General features: G+C 46.7%; 1 protein-coding gene across 1 annotated transcript in view; it reads right to left on the bottom strand.

Annotated features, from left to right (window-relative positions):
• Positions 1-15000, bottom strand: part of pitpnm3 (PITPNM family member 3) — a 150996-nt gene that overhangs the window by 21530 nt on the left and 114466 nt on the right. The window contains exons 10-11 of the mRNA XM_063205046.1: positions 11910-12137; positions 263-411 (exon numbers count right to left, since the gene is read on the bottom strand). Coding sequence (XP_063061116.1) covers positions 263-411; positions 11910-12137 — 377 coding nt within the window. The remainder of the gene's footprint in view (positions 1-262; positions 412-11909; positions 12138-15000) is intronic.

Raw genomic sequence — 15000 nt, forward strand, 5'->3', positions numbered from 1 at the left:
AGCATACACAGACAGATGCAAGCACACACGAACATGCACATGCACACACACACACACACATGCACACACACACACATGTACACACACACACACACACACACACACACACACACACACACACACACACACACACACACACACACACACACACACACACACACACACACACACACACACACACACACACACACACACACACACACTCCCTCTCTCTCTCTCTCTCTCCATGAAGGTGATGGTGGTTAGCAGTGAGTTACAGTACCTGTCTGAGGATGAAGGCTGCCAGGTCTGTGGACTCCCAGTAGGAAGCGTGGAAGAGGTGCGGCAGGGCCACCGTGGGGAAGGAGGTGAGGACGTCAGGGCAGTACAGCGAGTAGTCCAGTCTCTTGGAGCCCCACCACGTACTGGAGACTGCACACACACACAGAGGCCAAGAGTTTCTGAGAAAGGCTTATAACATGTCAATAAAACATTTATAATACGTTTATAGCACATCGGGACAGTACAGCGAGTAGTCCAGTCTCCTGGAGCCCCACCACGAACTGGAGACCACACACACACACACACACACACACACACACACACACACACACACACACACACACACACACACACACACACACACACACACACACACACACACACACACACACACACACACACACAGGCCAAGAGGTTTAAAAAAAAGCTTATAACATGTCAATAAAATGTTAATAACATGGTGGTAATGCAATAACACTGTACATGGTGGGAAAGGATGTGAGCACGTCAGGGCAGTTCAGGGAGAAGTCCAACCTCTTAGAGTCCCACCACGAACTGGAGACTACAGTAGAGAGTAGAGTAGAGAAACCTTTATTAATCCTGAAGGAAATAAAGGTTCCTGCCAGTTTGAGCTGAACAGACTTGCTATCGCACTCGGCAGTGCACCATAAAGACACAGGTCACAAACAAACACAGTGGCAACGGTAAGAGGACATTTCAGTGCCTTACACAATGGAAACAATGAGAAACATGCACTATATAGGTCAGGGATGGACAACTTTCATGAGAAAGAACCATGCATTTGAAACAAGCTACAAAATGAGAATTAACTTTTTAAAAATATATTTATATAAGAATGTTTAAATTATTGATTAATTTATTAGATATTAAAAAAAGATATTTTTTGTTCAAAATGGGCCACACAGAGGGAGGAGGTGGGCTGCATATGGCCCCTGGTCCTCCAGTTGCCCATCCCTGATGTAGGTTACATCGGCACAGGTCCAGTGTTAATCCTACAATGATTTGCTCCCTAGGCAACATCCCCTCAGATGCCCCTATTTTCACCTTTCCCTGGACTGAAACAAGATGTCACCCTATGGAAAAATGCTTTTAGCATGTCAATAACAGGTTGTAAAAACGTAATAAGGCTGTACACAGTGCAGAGAAGGTTAGCACGTCGGGGCAGTAGGCGAGCAGTCCAGCCTCCAGCTTCCAGACACACACACACACACACACACACACACACACACACACACACACACACACACACACACACACACACACACACACACACACACACACACACACACACACACACACACACACACACACACACACACACACACACAAACACACACCTATCATACCTATGATAACCAACCTATATTGTACCCCTTTAAAGTGAGAGAATCAACATGGGCGAAAACACATCTTGCCGTTCTAAAATAATATGAATGTGAATATGAATATAATGAAAAATAACTTCACCTTCCTAATTTTTTTTTTTTAATTTATGTTTTTTGTATTTTTGTCAATTTTGTGACCTTTCTGTATCTTTCTTATCTTTTCCTGTGATAAATGGTCATTAAACTGTTTCTTTCACATCCATGACTATTGATATCCGAAAGAAAGAAAGAAAGAGAATGAGAATATTAATAATAATAATAATAATAATAATAATAGTAATAATAATGATAATATAAATAATAATAATGATAACAACAATTGTTAACAATAACAATTTCATTTTGTTGACATGTGTATGATTGACTAATGTGTATTCTGTACCACTACTGTATCGGTTCCACGCCACAAGGGGGTGTTATTGATTTGATATGAGATGTATATGATTGGTGACGTCACACCCCCCTATATAAAGGAATGTTCTGGGATCGATCATTCTCTTGAGTGCTCTTGAGTCATGGACCAACCGCTCCTGAGCAGTGTGTTTATCATACTTAAAATAAATATGCCTTGAGGCTGACGTGAGTTATTCGTCTTCGACTCTTTCTGAAACCTGCACATTGGACTTCTCCTGGTGATTGTAGCGCTCCTGCTAACAGGTTATGGGCCCAGTATCGAAGACAATGTGCAACAACGGAAAGTGGCGAACGTTAGCTAGTCAGCTAAAGTGTGATAGCTAGGTTAGCGCGGTAAAACCGGGAACGCTACGAAGCTGAGGAGAATGGCGCATCAAAAAGCAAAGTGGCCGGTGTTTGACGGTAGGGCCGAAGAATATGAGCTCTGGGAGGAACGGATGCTGTGCTGTATGCACCGTGTCGGGTTAAAAGAGACTATTCTTGAGGAGCCTGGTGAACCGCTGACGGCTGAGGAACGAGCCAAGGATGCTGAGCTGAACGCTGATGCTTACTGCTCGTTGGCGCCATTGCTCGACAATGTGAGTTTGGGACTAATTTTCCGGGACTGTAAAAATAATGGACGCGAGAGTCTGAAGGTGCTGAGAGAGCACTACATTGGCAAAGGTAGGCCAAGAATTGTTTCGTTATACATAACGTTAACCTCGCTGAAGAAAGCTGAAACAGAGACTGTGACAGAGTACATTATCCGGGCAGAGCAGATCTTCACAGCGCTCCGAGGTGCGGGCGAGGCACCGAGTGAGGGACTGATGATGGCAATGATTATGCGGGGACTACCAGAAATGTACAAACCTTTTTCGCTGATGGTAACCCACGGCGTAGCGGAGATGAAGCTAGCAGAGTTCAAGGCTAAGCTACGAAACTTCGAGGCTTCGGAGGATGCTGAGCCAGTAGCCGAGTTGGCGGGAGAAAGGGTTCTGAAGGCTCGCGCTGCGCTGAGGAGAAAGAACGTCGGCGGATCTTCGACAGACATGGCGTGTTGGCGGTGCGGAGAGAAGGGACATCGGAAAGATGACTGCGCAAGAAAAGTTTGGTGCGGTTCCTGTAAAAGCACCAGCCACAGCGACAAAGCCTGCAGGAAGAGCGAGCGCACACAGAGGTCCAGGTGTGCTCGCGCTGAAGACCACGGCGGTGGCGACAGTAGAGGCAACGGCAGCGGCGGTGGTAGCAGCAGTAGCAGAGGCAACGGTAGCAGCGGTGGTGGCGACAGCAGAGGCAACGGAAGCAGCGCCAGCGGTGGTGGCAACAGCAGAGGCAACGGTGGTGGCAACAGCAGAGGCAACGGCAGCGGTGGTGGCAGCAACAGCAGAAGCGGCGGTGATGGCGGCGGCGGCAGTGGTGACAGTAGCAGAGGCGGCGGCAGCAGTCGTGGCAGCGGCGGCGGTGGTAGCAGTGGCGGTCGGGCAGCGAGTGGTGGTCGGATCGAGGCGCGGGGACCCGCGAAAGACGACTTCACATTCCGGGTGGACACCTGCAAGCCAGCGCAGCAGCGGCAGATCGAGAGAGGGCTGATCGTCGACACAGGCGCGACATCCCACATGCTGAACGACAGGAGCCGGTTCAAGTCCTTCGACAGCTCGTTCAAGCCGGAGAGCCACAGCATGGAGCTAGCCGACGGGAGGCGGACATTCGGGTTGGCGGAAGGCAGAGGAGACGTACAGGTGTGTCTCACTGACAGCGACGGACGAATATGCACAGTGACTCTGAAGAGCGCCCTGTACATCCCTTCGTTCCCACAGGAACTCTTCTCCGTGAAGTGTGCCACTGCACACGGTGCCAAGGTACTTTTCGAAGAAGGTAACAATGTTCTTGTGGCGCCTAATGGTGCAAGGTTCAACATTGATGTGTGTGACAGAATGTATTACTTGCCGACCGAATGTGATGAAAGTGATGTGTGCAATGTTAGCCATGATATCCAAACCTGGCATGAGATAATGGGGCATTGTAATTACGATGACATACTGAAACTGCAAGATGTTACAGTAGGCATGCACATTAAAGGTGCAAAGCGTAAGCCTGACAAAGAATGTCATGTATGCATAGAGGGGAAGTTTACTCAGTCGAGAAACAGAAATGCAACTGAAAAGGTGAAAACACCACTTGAGCTGGTGAATACTGATCTAGCTGGTCCAGTGACAAATGGTTCCATAGATGGTTACAAATACATGCATTCACAGATGTGTGCACAGGAGTAGTTTTCACATACTTTCTGAAAGCGAAGAGTGATGCCGTACAGGCTACTGAAAAATTCCTGGCAGATGTAGCGCCTTATGGCGATGTGAAATGCATCCGGTCAGACAACGGGACCGAGTATACCAGCAGAGAGTTTAAGACACTCCTGCGAAAGAACAAAATCAGACACGAGACGTCCTGTCCTTACTCCCCACACCAGAACGGCATAGCTGAGAGGGAAGGGCGTACTCTCTTTGAAATGGCAAGGTGTAAACTGATTGACAGCAACTTACCTAAGAGTTTATGGCATTATGCCGTTCAGGAAGCTGCATACACCAGAAACAGATGCTTTAACAAGCACATTGGCACAACACCGTACACAGCACTGACAGGGAAGAAGTGTGATCTAGCCCAGATGCACAAATTCGGGTCCGAGTGTTATGCGTACAAACAAGACAAGGGTAAACTAGATCCCAGGTGTGAGAAGGGGCTCTTTGTAGGGCACGACAAGGGCAGCCCAGCCTATCTAGTTTACTACCCCACTAAGGGAAAAGTGCAGAAGCACAGACTGGTTAAGTTTATTACTAAAACCACATGTGACAATGAGACTCAGACACAGGACTTAGAATTTCACCCTATTGTTACTACTAACAAGACAGACACACCACAGCCCAGTGCTCAGAGCACAGACACCCAGACTGACAGTCCACAATCCCCAGAGGATGATGGTGAGGAGCACCACATGGTGACACCACAGGCCCCAAGCAGTGGGAGGTACCCCACTAGAGAGCGTAAGCCCCCGAGTTACCTCAGTGCTTACTCTACTCAGGAAGACAGTGATGGTGATGATGATAGTACACTCACCAGTGTCGACTATTGTTACCGAGCAGTGTGTGGCGTGCCACTGACCTTTAAGCAGGCTATGGCATCACCACAAGCAGGTAAATGGAAGAGGGCAATGGACGAGGAAATGCAGTCACTAGAGGAGAACCAAACCTTTACCCTGACCAAATTGCCAGAGGGCAGAAAGACAGTGGGAGGTAGGTGGGTGTACTCAATTAAAGAGGGTGGTGACGGACGTGAGCAGTACAAGGCCAGATTTGTGGCGAAGGGGTATAGCCAGAGAGAGGGGATAGACTATGGTGAAACATTCTCCCCCACGGCAAACATGACGAGTGTGCGTGTACTCATGCAAAAGGCAGCACAAGAGAACTTAGTTCTACACCAAATGGACGTAAAGACAGCATACTTACACGCACCCATTGACCGAGACATTTACATGGAGCAACCTGACGGTTATGAAAAAGTAGGAAACAACCTAGTGTGTAAACTGCAAAAGTCAATTTATGGTTTAAAACAGTCGGGGCGCAACTGGAATGAGATGCTGCACAAATGTTTGATTAATGATGACTTTACACAGAATCCAGCAGACCATTGTGTATACACAAAAGAGTCAGAGCAGGCAGGGAAGGTCATAATTGTCATTTGGGTGGATGATCTTATCATCGCAGCAAGCAACACGAGAAGCCTAGAGCAGGTAAAAGCAATGCTTTCGAGCAGGTTTAAAATGAAAGACCTGGGCAAGTTAAAACACTTCCTAGGCATAGATTTCAGTCAAACTGATGAATGTGTAACCATGTCACAACAGAGGTACACTGAGAGGATTCTCAAGCGTTTTGATATGCAGGATTGCAGAACACGCGAAACACCATGTGAACAAAAGGTTGAATACACTGACGATGCACCCAAGATGACAGATGTAACTAAATACAGGGAAGCTGTAGGTAGTCTCATCTACTTAGCTACTTGTACGAGACCTGATCTTAGTTTTGTGGTTGGTAAGCTTTCACAACACTTTGCAAACCCCACAGAGGAAAACTGGGTGACAGTTAAACATGCACTGCGTTATCTTAAAGGTACGACTGACAAGAAGCTGACTTTTAAGAAAAGCAGCGATGGTTTAGGCCTTCGGGCATTCAGTGATGCAGACTGGGGTGCAGACACCAGCGACAGACGGAGCACGTCTGGCTACTGTGTGAGCATGAACAAAGAGAGCTCACTGGTATCGTGGAAGAGTAAAAAGCAGCCCACAGTAGCATTATCCACTTGTGAAGCCGAGTACATGGCTTTAGCTCTCACAATACAGGAGTGTATTTACTTAGAGCAATTACTGAAGGGTATGGATTCCTATGAATATGTTCAAACTGTTGTTCATGAGGATAACCAGGGCACCATTGCACTTGTGAAGAATCCTGTGTGCAGACAGAGGTGCAAACACATCGACATCAAGTATCACTTCATAAGGTCAACTGTTAGAGATGAGAAGATGACACTTGTTTACTGTCCAACAGATGAAATGGTAGCAGATGCTATGACCAAGCCTGTCTCAAAGGTTAAACTGAGGAAATTTTCTGGAGTCATGTTTGGTAGTAGTGTCTGACAAGTTGTAAATATGTTAAGTACTGTGTGTACTATGTGAAATGTTTTTGATTTAATTCTGTGTTATATTCTGATTGTTAAAAGCTGTACAGGATACGAGTCACTCATAAGTGGGAGTGTTGATATGTGTATGATTGACTAATGTGTATTCTGTACCACTACTGTATCTGTTCCACGCCACAAGGGGGTGTTATTGATTTGATATGAGATGTATATGATTGGTGACGTCACACCCCCCTATATAAAGGAATGTTCTGGGATCGATCATTCTCTTGAGTGCTCTTGAGTCATGGACCAACCGCTCCTGAGCAGTGTGTTTATCATACTTAAAATAAATATGCCTTGAGGCTGACGTGAGTTATTCGTCTTCGACTCTTTCTGAAACCTGCACATTGGACTTCTCCTGGTGATTGTAGCGCTCCTGCTAACAAATTTAATTCATGAAAATAATTGTTAATAAAATAATTATTATGTTATGGGGGGTGAAAATAAGAGCAAAGTGGGGAAAAAAAATCAGTATTATTATTCTCTTTCACTTCAATACAGTACATCCAAAATACAGCATGAAAGCACTACAACAAATGGGAATGAAAACTTATTTTATTTAGGTTGCAGAGCAGTGACTGAAATGTTAAAAATACTAAAAAATAGTTGAGCTGGGCATTCTACTCCTCTTGGTTGCTGCCCCAGATTCAAAAGAACACATTCATCGTCGTCAAGACAACTTCACGGAATGTTTACATGCAACTCCATGCAAGTGGAATGTTCAGTGAACTTCTCAGTATAATTTCAGACATCAAAGAGAACAGCTGCAAAATATGAAGCTCCTGAGACTTTTGTGCTGCTTTTGCCCACCGGTGCCTGCTGAGGAGGGCGAGATAGGTGATGTGGCCATGTCAAGGTCCCAGGCAGTGGGCAAGAAGAAAGCCAACCCCAGCAAAAAGAAGATGAGGAAGGAGGCCAAGCGGTTAAAACACCAGATGATTGATATGAAGAAAAAAGAGGTCATGATGGATATGGAAAAGCCTATGGATATGGTCGAGGTAGCTAAGGAGGCAGCTGATGCAAGCTCAAAGGCCCTACAGCAGCCAACAACTACCCCCAACCTGACTACTGGGGCTGAGGAGCCGGTGGAGAGAGTGACCCGGGAAACCATGCTGGATCATGGTGAGACGGATGGGGCCAGTAGTGTAAGCTCCCCCTCCACCCCATGTGATCTATTAGCCACTCTGAACTCTGTGGCCAGCACTGATGGTGACATAGTGGCTTTGCTGGATCACCTGAAAGCAACCAATATGACACACATGGCTGTTGAGAGCAGACCTCAACTGCGACAGCCTGCTGCTCGCGTCAACGTGGACAGACCTGGACTGTGGCAGCCCGCTGCTCGAGTCAACATGGACAGAGAGAGCCCCATGGTGGGAAAGCCTGCCCTGCGCCAGCCCAAAGCTGGCCTGAGACTGGACACTGAGCCTGAGAAGCTGATCCCGAAAGAGACCTTCTTGGATAATCCTCAGGCCGATGGGTCCATGGTGAATGGTGGCCAGTGCTCTACTCCAGCAGTGGACGCTCCCCATTCAGCAGTCCTAGAGGCTGTGATTGATCATCCCAGTTTGTCAAGTAAGTAGCTCATCATGTCTCTCTCTCTCTCTCTCTCTCTCTCTCTCTCTCTCTCTCTCTCTCTCTCTCTCTCTCTCTATCTCTCTCTCTCTCTCTCTCTCTCCTCTCTCTCTCTCTCTCTCTCTCTCTCTCTCTCTCTCTCTCTCTCTCTCTCAAACTTCACATATCAATTCAATTCAATTCAATGCATTACAGCTTTATTATCATGTATTAGCTCTCTTCAGCCTTCAGTCTAGCACACCAAAAAATCTCGTGCTGTGAGACTTGTTTGCTTACTTTAAAATTAATTTATTTTATCACTACCCCCCATCAAAGACCGCAGCCAGTCAGACCTCAACAAAGACAGATTGCAGCTGGCTGAGGACGGCAGTGAGAGGTGCCCATCTCCAGAACTCTGTGAGCATCAGGGCCTGCAGCAGCCAGAGATGGGATTGACTGCCGCTGTTACTGGAGAGATGTCAGCTGGAGGAGGAGAGGAGGATGAAGCTGAGAAGCAGGCCTAATGGACATCTGAATTCACACACACACACAGACACAGACACACACACACACAGACACAGACACAGACACACACACACACACACACACACACACACACACACACACACACACACACACACACACACACACACACACACACACACACACACACACACACACACACACACACACACACACACACACACACACACACACACACACACATCTAAACACACACACACATGCACACACATATTACAAAACTATTTTAATAAATAAATCCTATTTCAATTACCATCAAAGAATGTTGCTGTTTGTATTCATTTGTCAAATACCAAGATAACAATCATCCTGCAATCATATCCAGCCTTTTATTGTCCTCCATCAGCTACAGTACAACCACTGTTTGAACAGGTGTTGCTAAAATTCCATTTGCAGTTCATATTGTGACAACGACCTTCAATAGAGACATTACTCAACACAGCAAGGCAAAAGAGCCAGGGCTCTAAAGAAACACCTGCCAACCGGTCAAATGCTGGTGAAATTTCAGTTTGGCTGGTACAACCAATATGTTAGTCACTTTGAGCCATTAGTGAGTGTAGTGATGAGCCTCTCTGCACTCTCATGTTAACCATATAGGCCTATGTCACACACACACAATACTCCTGCCATTCTAGGAGATGCCTAGCTACAGCCTAAAGCTGACAGGCAGCAATTAGCGCTAATGTGATCCCCAACTCATCTTCTAGCTGTACAACAGTACGACCAACTTAGAGAGTTCCCAAGGACTGGGGAAGTCATTAAAATGACATTTCCAACAAAACCAAAGCAAATGAATTGTGAAGTTTTATTGTGAGTCTTGAGTGACTGAAGCCATAATCCTACCCAAGCTTGTGAAATATTCCATTTCTTTTTGTCCATTATGTAATACCGCACACTGCTAGCGAATTTTCAACTGAATTTGGGGCAACCAACTCACAACAAACAAAAACAACAATCTTAGTAATTACAAGAGACTGTTTAGGTATGCATAAACAAACTTTCATATAAGAGGGTTTGGGCCACTTCAAACCCAAAAACATCAATGTGAATGGTCCCCTAAAGACAACAACCTTTCAGGTGGGAATGTACCTTACTGCACTATATGCACTATGCCAACACTAAAGAGGGTGAATGGAGAAACCGGCATTACAGAGCATCAAACAGTTTGTACATTTTGTGCATTCACACACACACATGCACACACACGCGTGCACGTGCACACGCGCACGGGCACGGGCTTGCGCACGCACACGCACATGCACACGCACATGCACATGCACACGCACACGCACACACACACACACACACACACACACAGACACGCAAAAGAACACTTAAAATTCATAGATATGTAGCATATGCCATAAAACTAGGGATGCTCCGGATCCTGATTTTTAGGATCCTGCCGGATACCGGATCCACTGCTTAAGATCCTGCCGGATCCGGATCCGGATACCGGATCCTACGAAAGGGTTGAAACACATAGCCTACTCACACACGTGGGCCCTTTTTATCACGTTGGCTCAAACTATTTTGAATGAAAAGCCTCGGCTACCGGATCCTGGATCCTGGAACCGGATCCGGATAGTCTGAAAAACCCTATTATCCTGCCGGATCCGGAACCGGATCTTGGATCCTGTACATCTCTACATAAAACAAACATTAAGTATGTATCTATGTATATCACTATGAATAAGAAAATGAAAGAGCATTTGTAGATCATATCAAAAAGAGTCTGGTGCTTTGGTCTAGCAGCAACAGGCTATTTTGCTGCAGCTAGGCAGATGTACTGTAGAACCCTGCAGATTTCGTATCCTTAGATCTCGATACATCTCCAGTGGCACTAACACCATGCTGGCCTCTCTTTGGTGCTCTGCAGCTTCCCATGAAGTGCAAATGAAGTGCACGCCACAGTTTTGGCCTGAAAGTCATGACCTCATCGGAGGCCTGAAGGGGCACTGCTGCTCCAGTATCTCTTCTGTTACTGAACCTTGAAATTAGACCCCAAATGACTTATTTCAAATTAATTGTATCTTTTCTCTCTTTCTCTCTCTCTCTCTCTCTCTCTGTGTGTGTGTGTGTGTGTGTGTGTGTGTGTGTGTGTGTGTGTGTGTGTGTGTGTGTGTGTGTGTGTGTGTGTGTGTGTGTGTGTGTGTGTGTGTGTGTGTGTGTGTATGTGTGTCTGTCTGTGTGTGTGTGAGAGACAGAGAGAAAGAAAGAGAGAGATTTTATGTGACTGTGTGCGTGTGCATGTGCATGTGTGTGTGTGCGTGTGTGCATGTTTGTGTGTGTTTGTGCATGCACCTGTATGTGTGTGCATTTAGGAGAAGGTGTAGCACTAAATCTCCACACCTGAACTTTGTGCCCTAAAATTAATTACTTTCACATGTTGCCGGCAGATTAGGATTCCAAGCATGTGCAATCTCCAGGAGGGCTTGTGCACAGGTACAACGGAGCACATAATCAGGGTCACCGACAGATTTTGCTGGGCCCAGCACAAAGTCATCTGAAAGGGCCCCCCATCCAATACATACAATGTAATGAGAACCCAATTCTGAGCCCCCTGTCTCCATGGGCCCGGGACAACTGATCCCTTTGTACCCCCCCTGTTGGCTTCCCTGCACATAATGGATTGGGGATGGGGATCACCAGAGAGAGGGGAAGGGGAGTGACAGAGATGGAGGGTTAAATCCACAGGTAAAAGAGGAGATATGAGAGACATAAATTAAGTTAGATGAATAAAATGAGGAGATGAAGTAAAAAAAGACAGAGACCTACTTGAGAAAAATAACACACCACTCCACAGCACACAAGTGCACACTGCACACAACGAAATTGCATTCATGCCTCAACCGTGCAAGGGGGTAGCCCCCAATGGCGCCCCAAGGGAGAAGTGCAGCGGGAGAGTACCATGCTCAGGGTACCTCAGACATGGAGGAAGATGGGGGGGCAGCATGTGAGAATAAAGACATGCATAGAGAGACAGACAGAGAGATAGAGAGCAAGAGACACACTCACTGTTGGCCACGGTGGTGCTGAGACGACTCTCTGCACATCCCGACGCCTCGCTGTCCACACTGGTCAGGCTGGACCGCCGTACCCCTCCTCCTACTCCTCCTACTCCTCCTACCCCTCCTACTCCTCCACCTCCTCCTCCTCCTCCAGACTTGCCTCCTCTCTCCGGTGGTGGGGAGCAGGGCAGAGTAGCATCCAGGAACACATCTGGATGGGCATGGATGTCGTCAGCTGAAGAGGGAAGGGAAAATAAAGATGCAATATAATTTAATTTTATGAACTGGAATGGCACTGAGAGAATGCAGACACCCACCGATTCACCTCCATCCCACCCCAAAGAAAACTGAAAACGTTATGGTACTGTATGTAGACCAAAGCTGACAACAATGAATAACCACTCCAAAAAATCCTAACAATTCCTCAGTAAAGTGGTGCGGATATACATTTATCATTTTCCCAATGCCATTCCAATCCGGAAAAAAACACAGTTTGTGTGTATGCCTGTGCGTGTGTGAGAGAGAGGAAGGGCACGCAGGGAAAAACTGCCCATGTCTACTTCAAACACATCCAAATGTTATTGGAGAAGGGCATTGCTGTGGATTTTCTGCCAAACCAAGACAAACAACCGAGAATCACACTGGTCTTCATCCAACTGAGTGGCGGTGTGGGAGAGGGGCTTACTGAATGAGTGAAGGGATATTACAAACTTTTCTATGTCAGTCCTGAACTTCAGTTTGGTTTGGGATTATGGTGTTAATACTGGATGCGGTTCTTTGTTAAGACACAAAGTGACTGTTTACCATTTTCACTTCAGCCATTTCTCTGTACACATGCGCCCACACAGGGACTATTTTCATGCAAGGCAATAGGTTTGTTTGTTCTCCACTGTGGAACGTATGTACTATTGACATAAATAACACTACTGTATATCCATGAACTGTGGTTCATAGTGATGCACATATATGCATCATCCATCCAAACAAATGGAAGAACAAGAAATCAAGAAATTACCCACCAAAAGGTCATACAAATCTTTAAAGATAATTGAGCATGAGAGATAAATATGATCAATAGAATTGACAGCCAGCAAGCCAGATAGATAACATCACTGGAAGATAGAGCGCCTGACCAACAGAAATGGATAAACATACAGTATCCTCACATAGACACACAGATAGACAAAGATGCATAGTGAGTGACAAAAAGACAGACACACTCGACCAACAGACAGATAATTCGACTGCGACTGAGAAAGACATAGTGAAAGACATGGATATATCGACAGACAGACAACACAGAACAATCTGTATGTACAGATAGGCAATCCATACTTTGATGAATTGATTTTATCCCAGGAAGAGTAGCTATGGCATTGCCACAGCTAATGGCGATCCAACAAATAAAGAAAATAAACCCCAGGCAACCCAATATATGCCTACTTACAGTACAGAGAGACTTTGTGAAAGACACAGAGAGAAAGTTTCAGTGTCCTCCAGGGCTACACGGCAGAAGCTTTAATATCAGCAAGAGGCAGATACTACGAGCAGGAGGCAGATATGACAATATGAGCCGCAGCAGCCATCCAGCGAGATGATTCCAGCCTATAGACGAGGCATCCAGGGAGCCCTGTTTCCCCAGCTCCCGATAACCAGCCTCAGCCTGGCGCTCATCAGCTCATCTCTCTCAGGCCAAACGCCTGCCGTCGCCCCCTCCTCTTTATCGCCTCCATCTCCCTGCTCTTACACATCAGCCCTTTTCATTGCCCTGCCTGCCTGCTGCCTTCTCTTCCTCCCCCCCGGGCCCCCATTATCTGCAGATTTACTGTCTCTGCCTTCCCGCATTCCCTGCTTGCCTTCCTGCCGGTTGTCTCCCTTAGCTCATCCAGGCTCCTTTATCGTCTGTCTTCTTGGTAGAAATCAAACTTTAGCAAACAGGCCGACAGACCATCAGCTGCTGGTGCTGGAACTGCTGAAGGAATGTGAGTGTAACTGGTGGAGAAGTCTCGTTATGCGATTTCCCTTTGGGGCGACTGGTGGAGGGAGTTTTGCCAAAAGGTTGTGAGGTGCGCGCACATCCCAAAAAAGCAATTGCCGTGGGTGCAGGATATCAAGAGAAGGCATATGAAAAAAGGAAAAAATATCCACACACCACAAAAGGTCCCTTGTTGTGATTTAATAAATGAAAAGTTGGCACAACGTTTCGACCTGTATGGTCTTTGTCAGGAGCTTTTGTTTGTGTGCGGATATTTTTCCCGTTTTTCATCGGAGAGAGTTTTGCCCCCAGGCAACCAGGTGCTCTCTCTCCTCTGGGATAGAAATCAAAGTATCAATAGCCCAAACTTCCCTCCTTGGACGTGTCCAAGGAGTTGGAATGATAATGATAATTTAGCCATGCAAACCATACGCCCCCACACACATAAACTATAGTGAAAGCTGTGAAAGTCATCCTGGGAAACTCCCATTGTGATTGTGAATCAGCACACCACAGCACACAGTGCTCACTGCACACAGCGAAATTGCATTCATGCCTCACCTGTGCAAAGGGGGCAGCACCAAATGGCGCCCCAAGGGAGCAGTGCAGTCATGGAGGAGGAGCATTTGTTAATAACTCCCCCCAGCAACCTGCCGGGTCGGAAATCAAACCGGGAACTTTTGAGCTACAAGCCTGACGCCCTAACGACTTGCCCAAAAACATACATTTACAGTGACTCATGCATGACTCACGCACACACGCGCGCACGCATGCACGCACACACGCACACACGCACACACGCACGCACACATGCACGCACACATGCACACACGCACGCACACATCAATGACTCACACACGTATCCATGACGCACGCAAGCACGCACGCATGCACACACGCACACACGCACGCACACACACAGTCAGGGGCGCAACTACAGTATATGCGACGTATGCGTTGCAGTGGGGCGCCAGAGAGAGGGGGGCGCCAAAGAGAGGGCGTTGGAGGGCGCCAAATAATTATTAAGTGTTTTTTAGGGGGGAGGGGGCACCAAAATATTTCTTGCATACCCCCCCAGAAATGAGTAGTTGCGCCCCTGGGCACAGTGTAGACAAAAAACATA

This window comes from Engraulis encrasicolus, chromosome 8 (assembly GCF_034702125.1).
Source record: "Engraulis encrasicolus isolate BLACKSEA-1 chromosome 8, IST_EnEncr_1.0, whole genome shotgun sequence".
In the NCBI taxonomy this organism is placed as follows: Eukaryota; Metazoa; Chordata; class Actinopteri; order Clupeiformes; family Engraulidae; genus Engraulis; species Engraulis encrasicolus.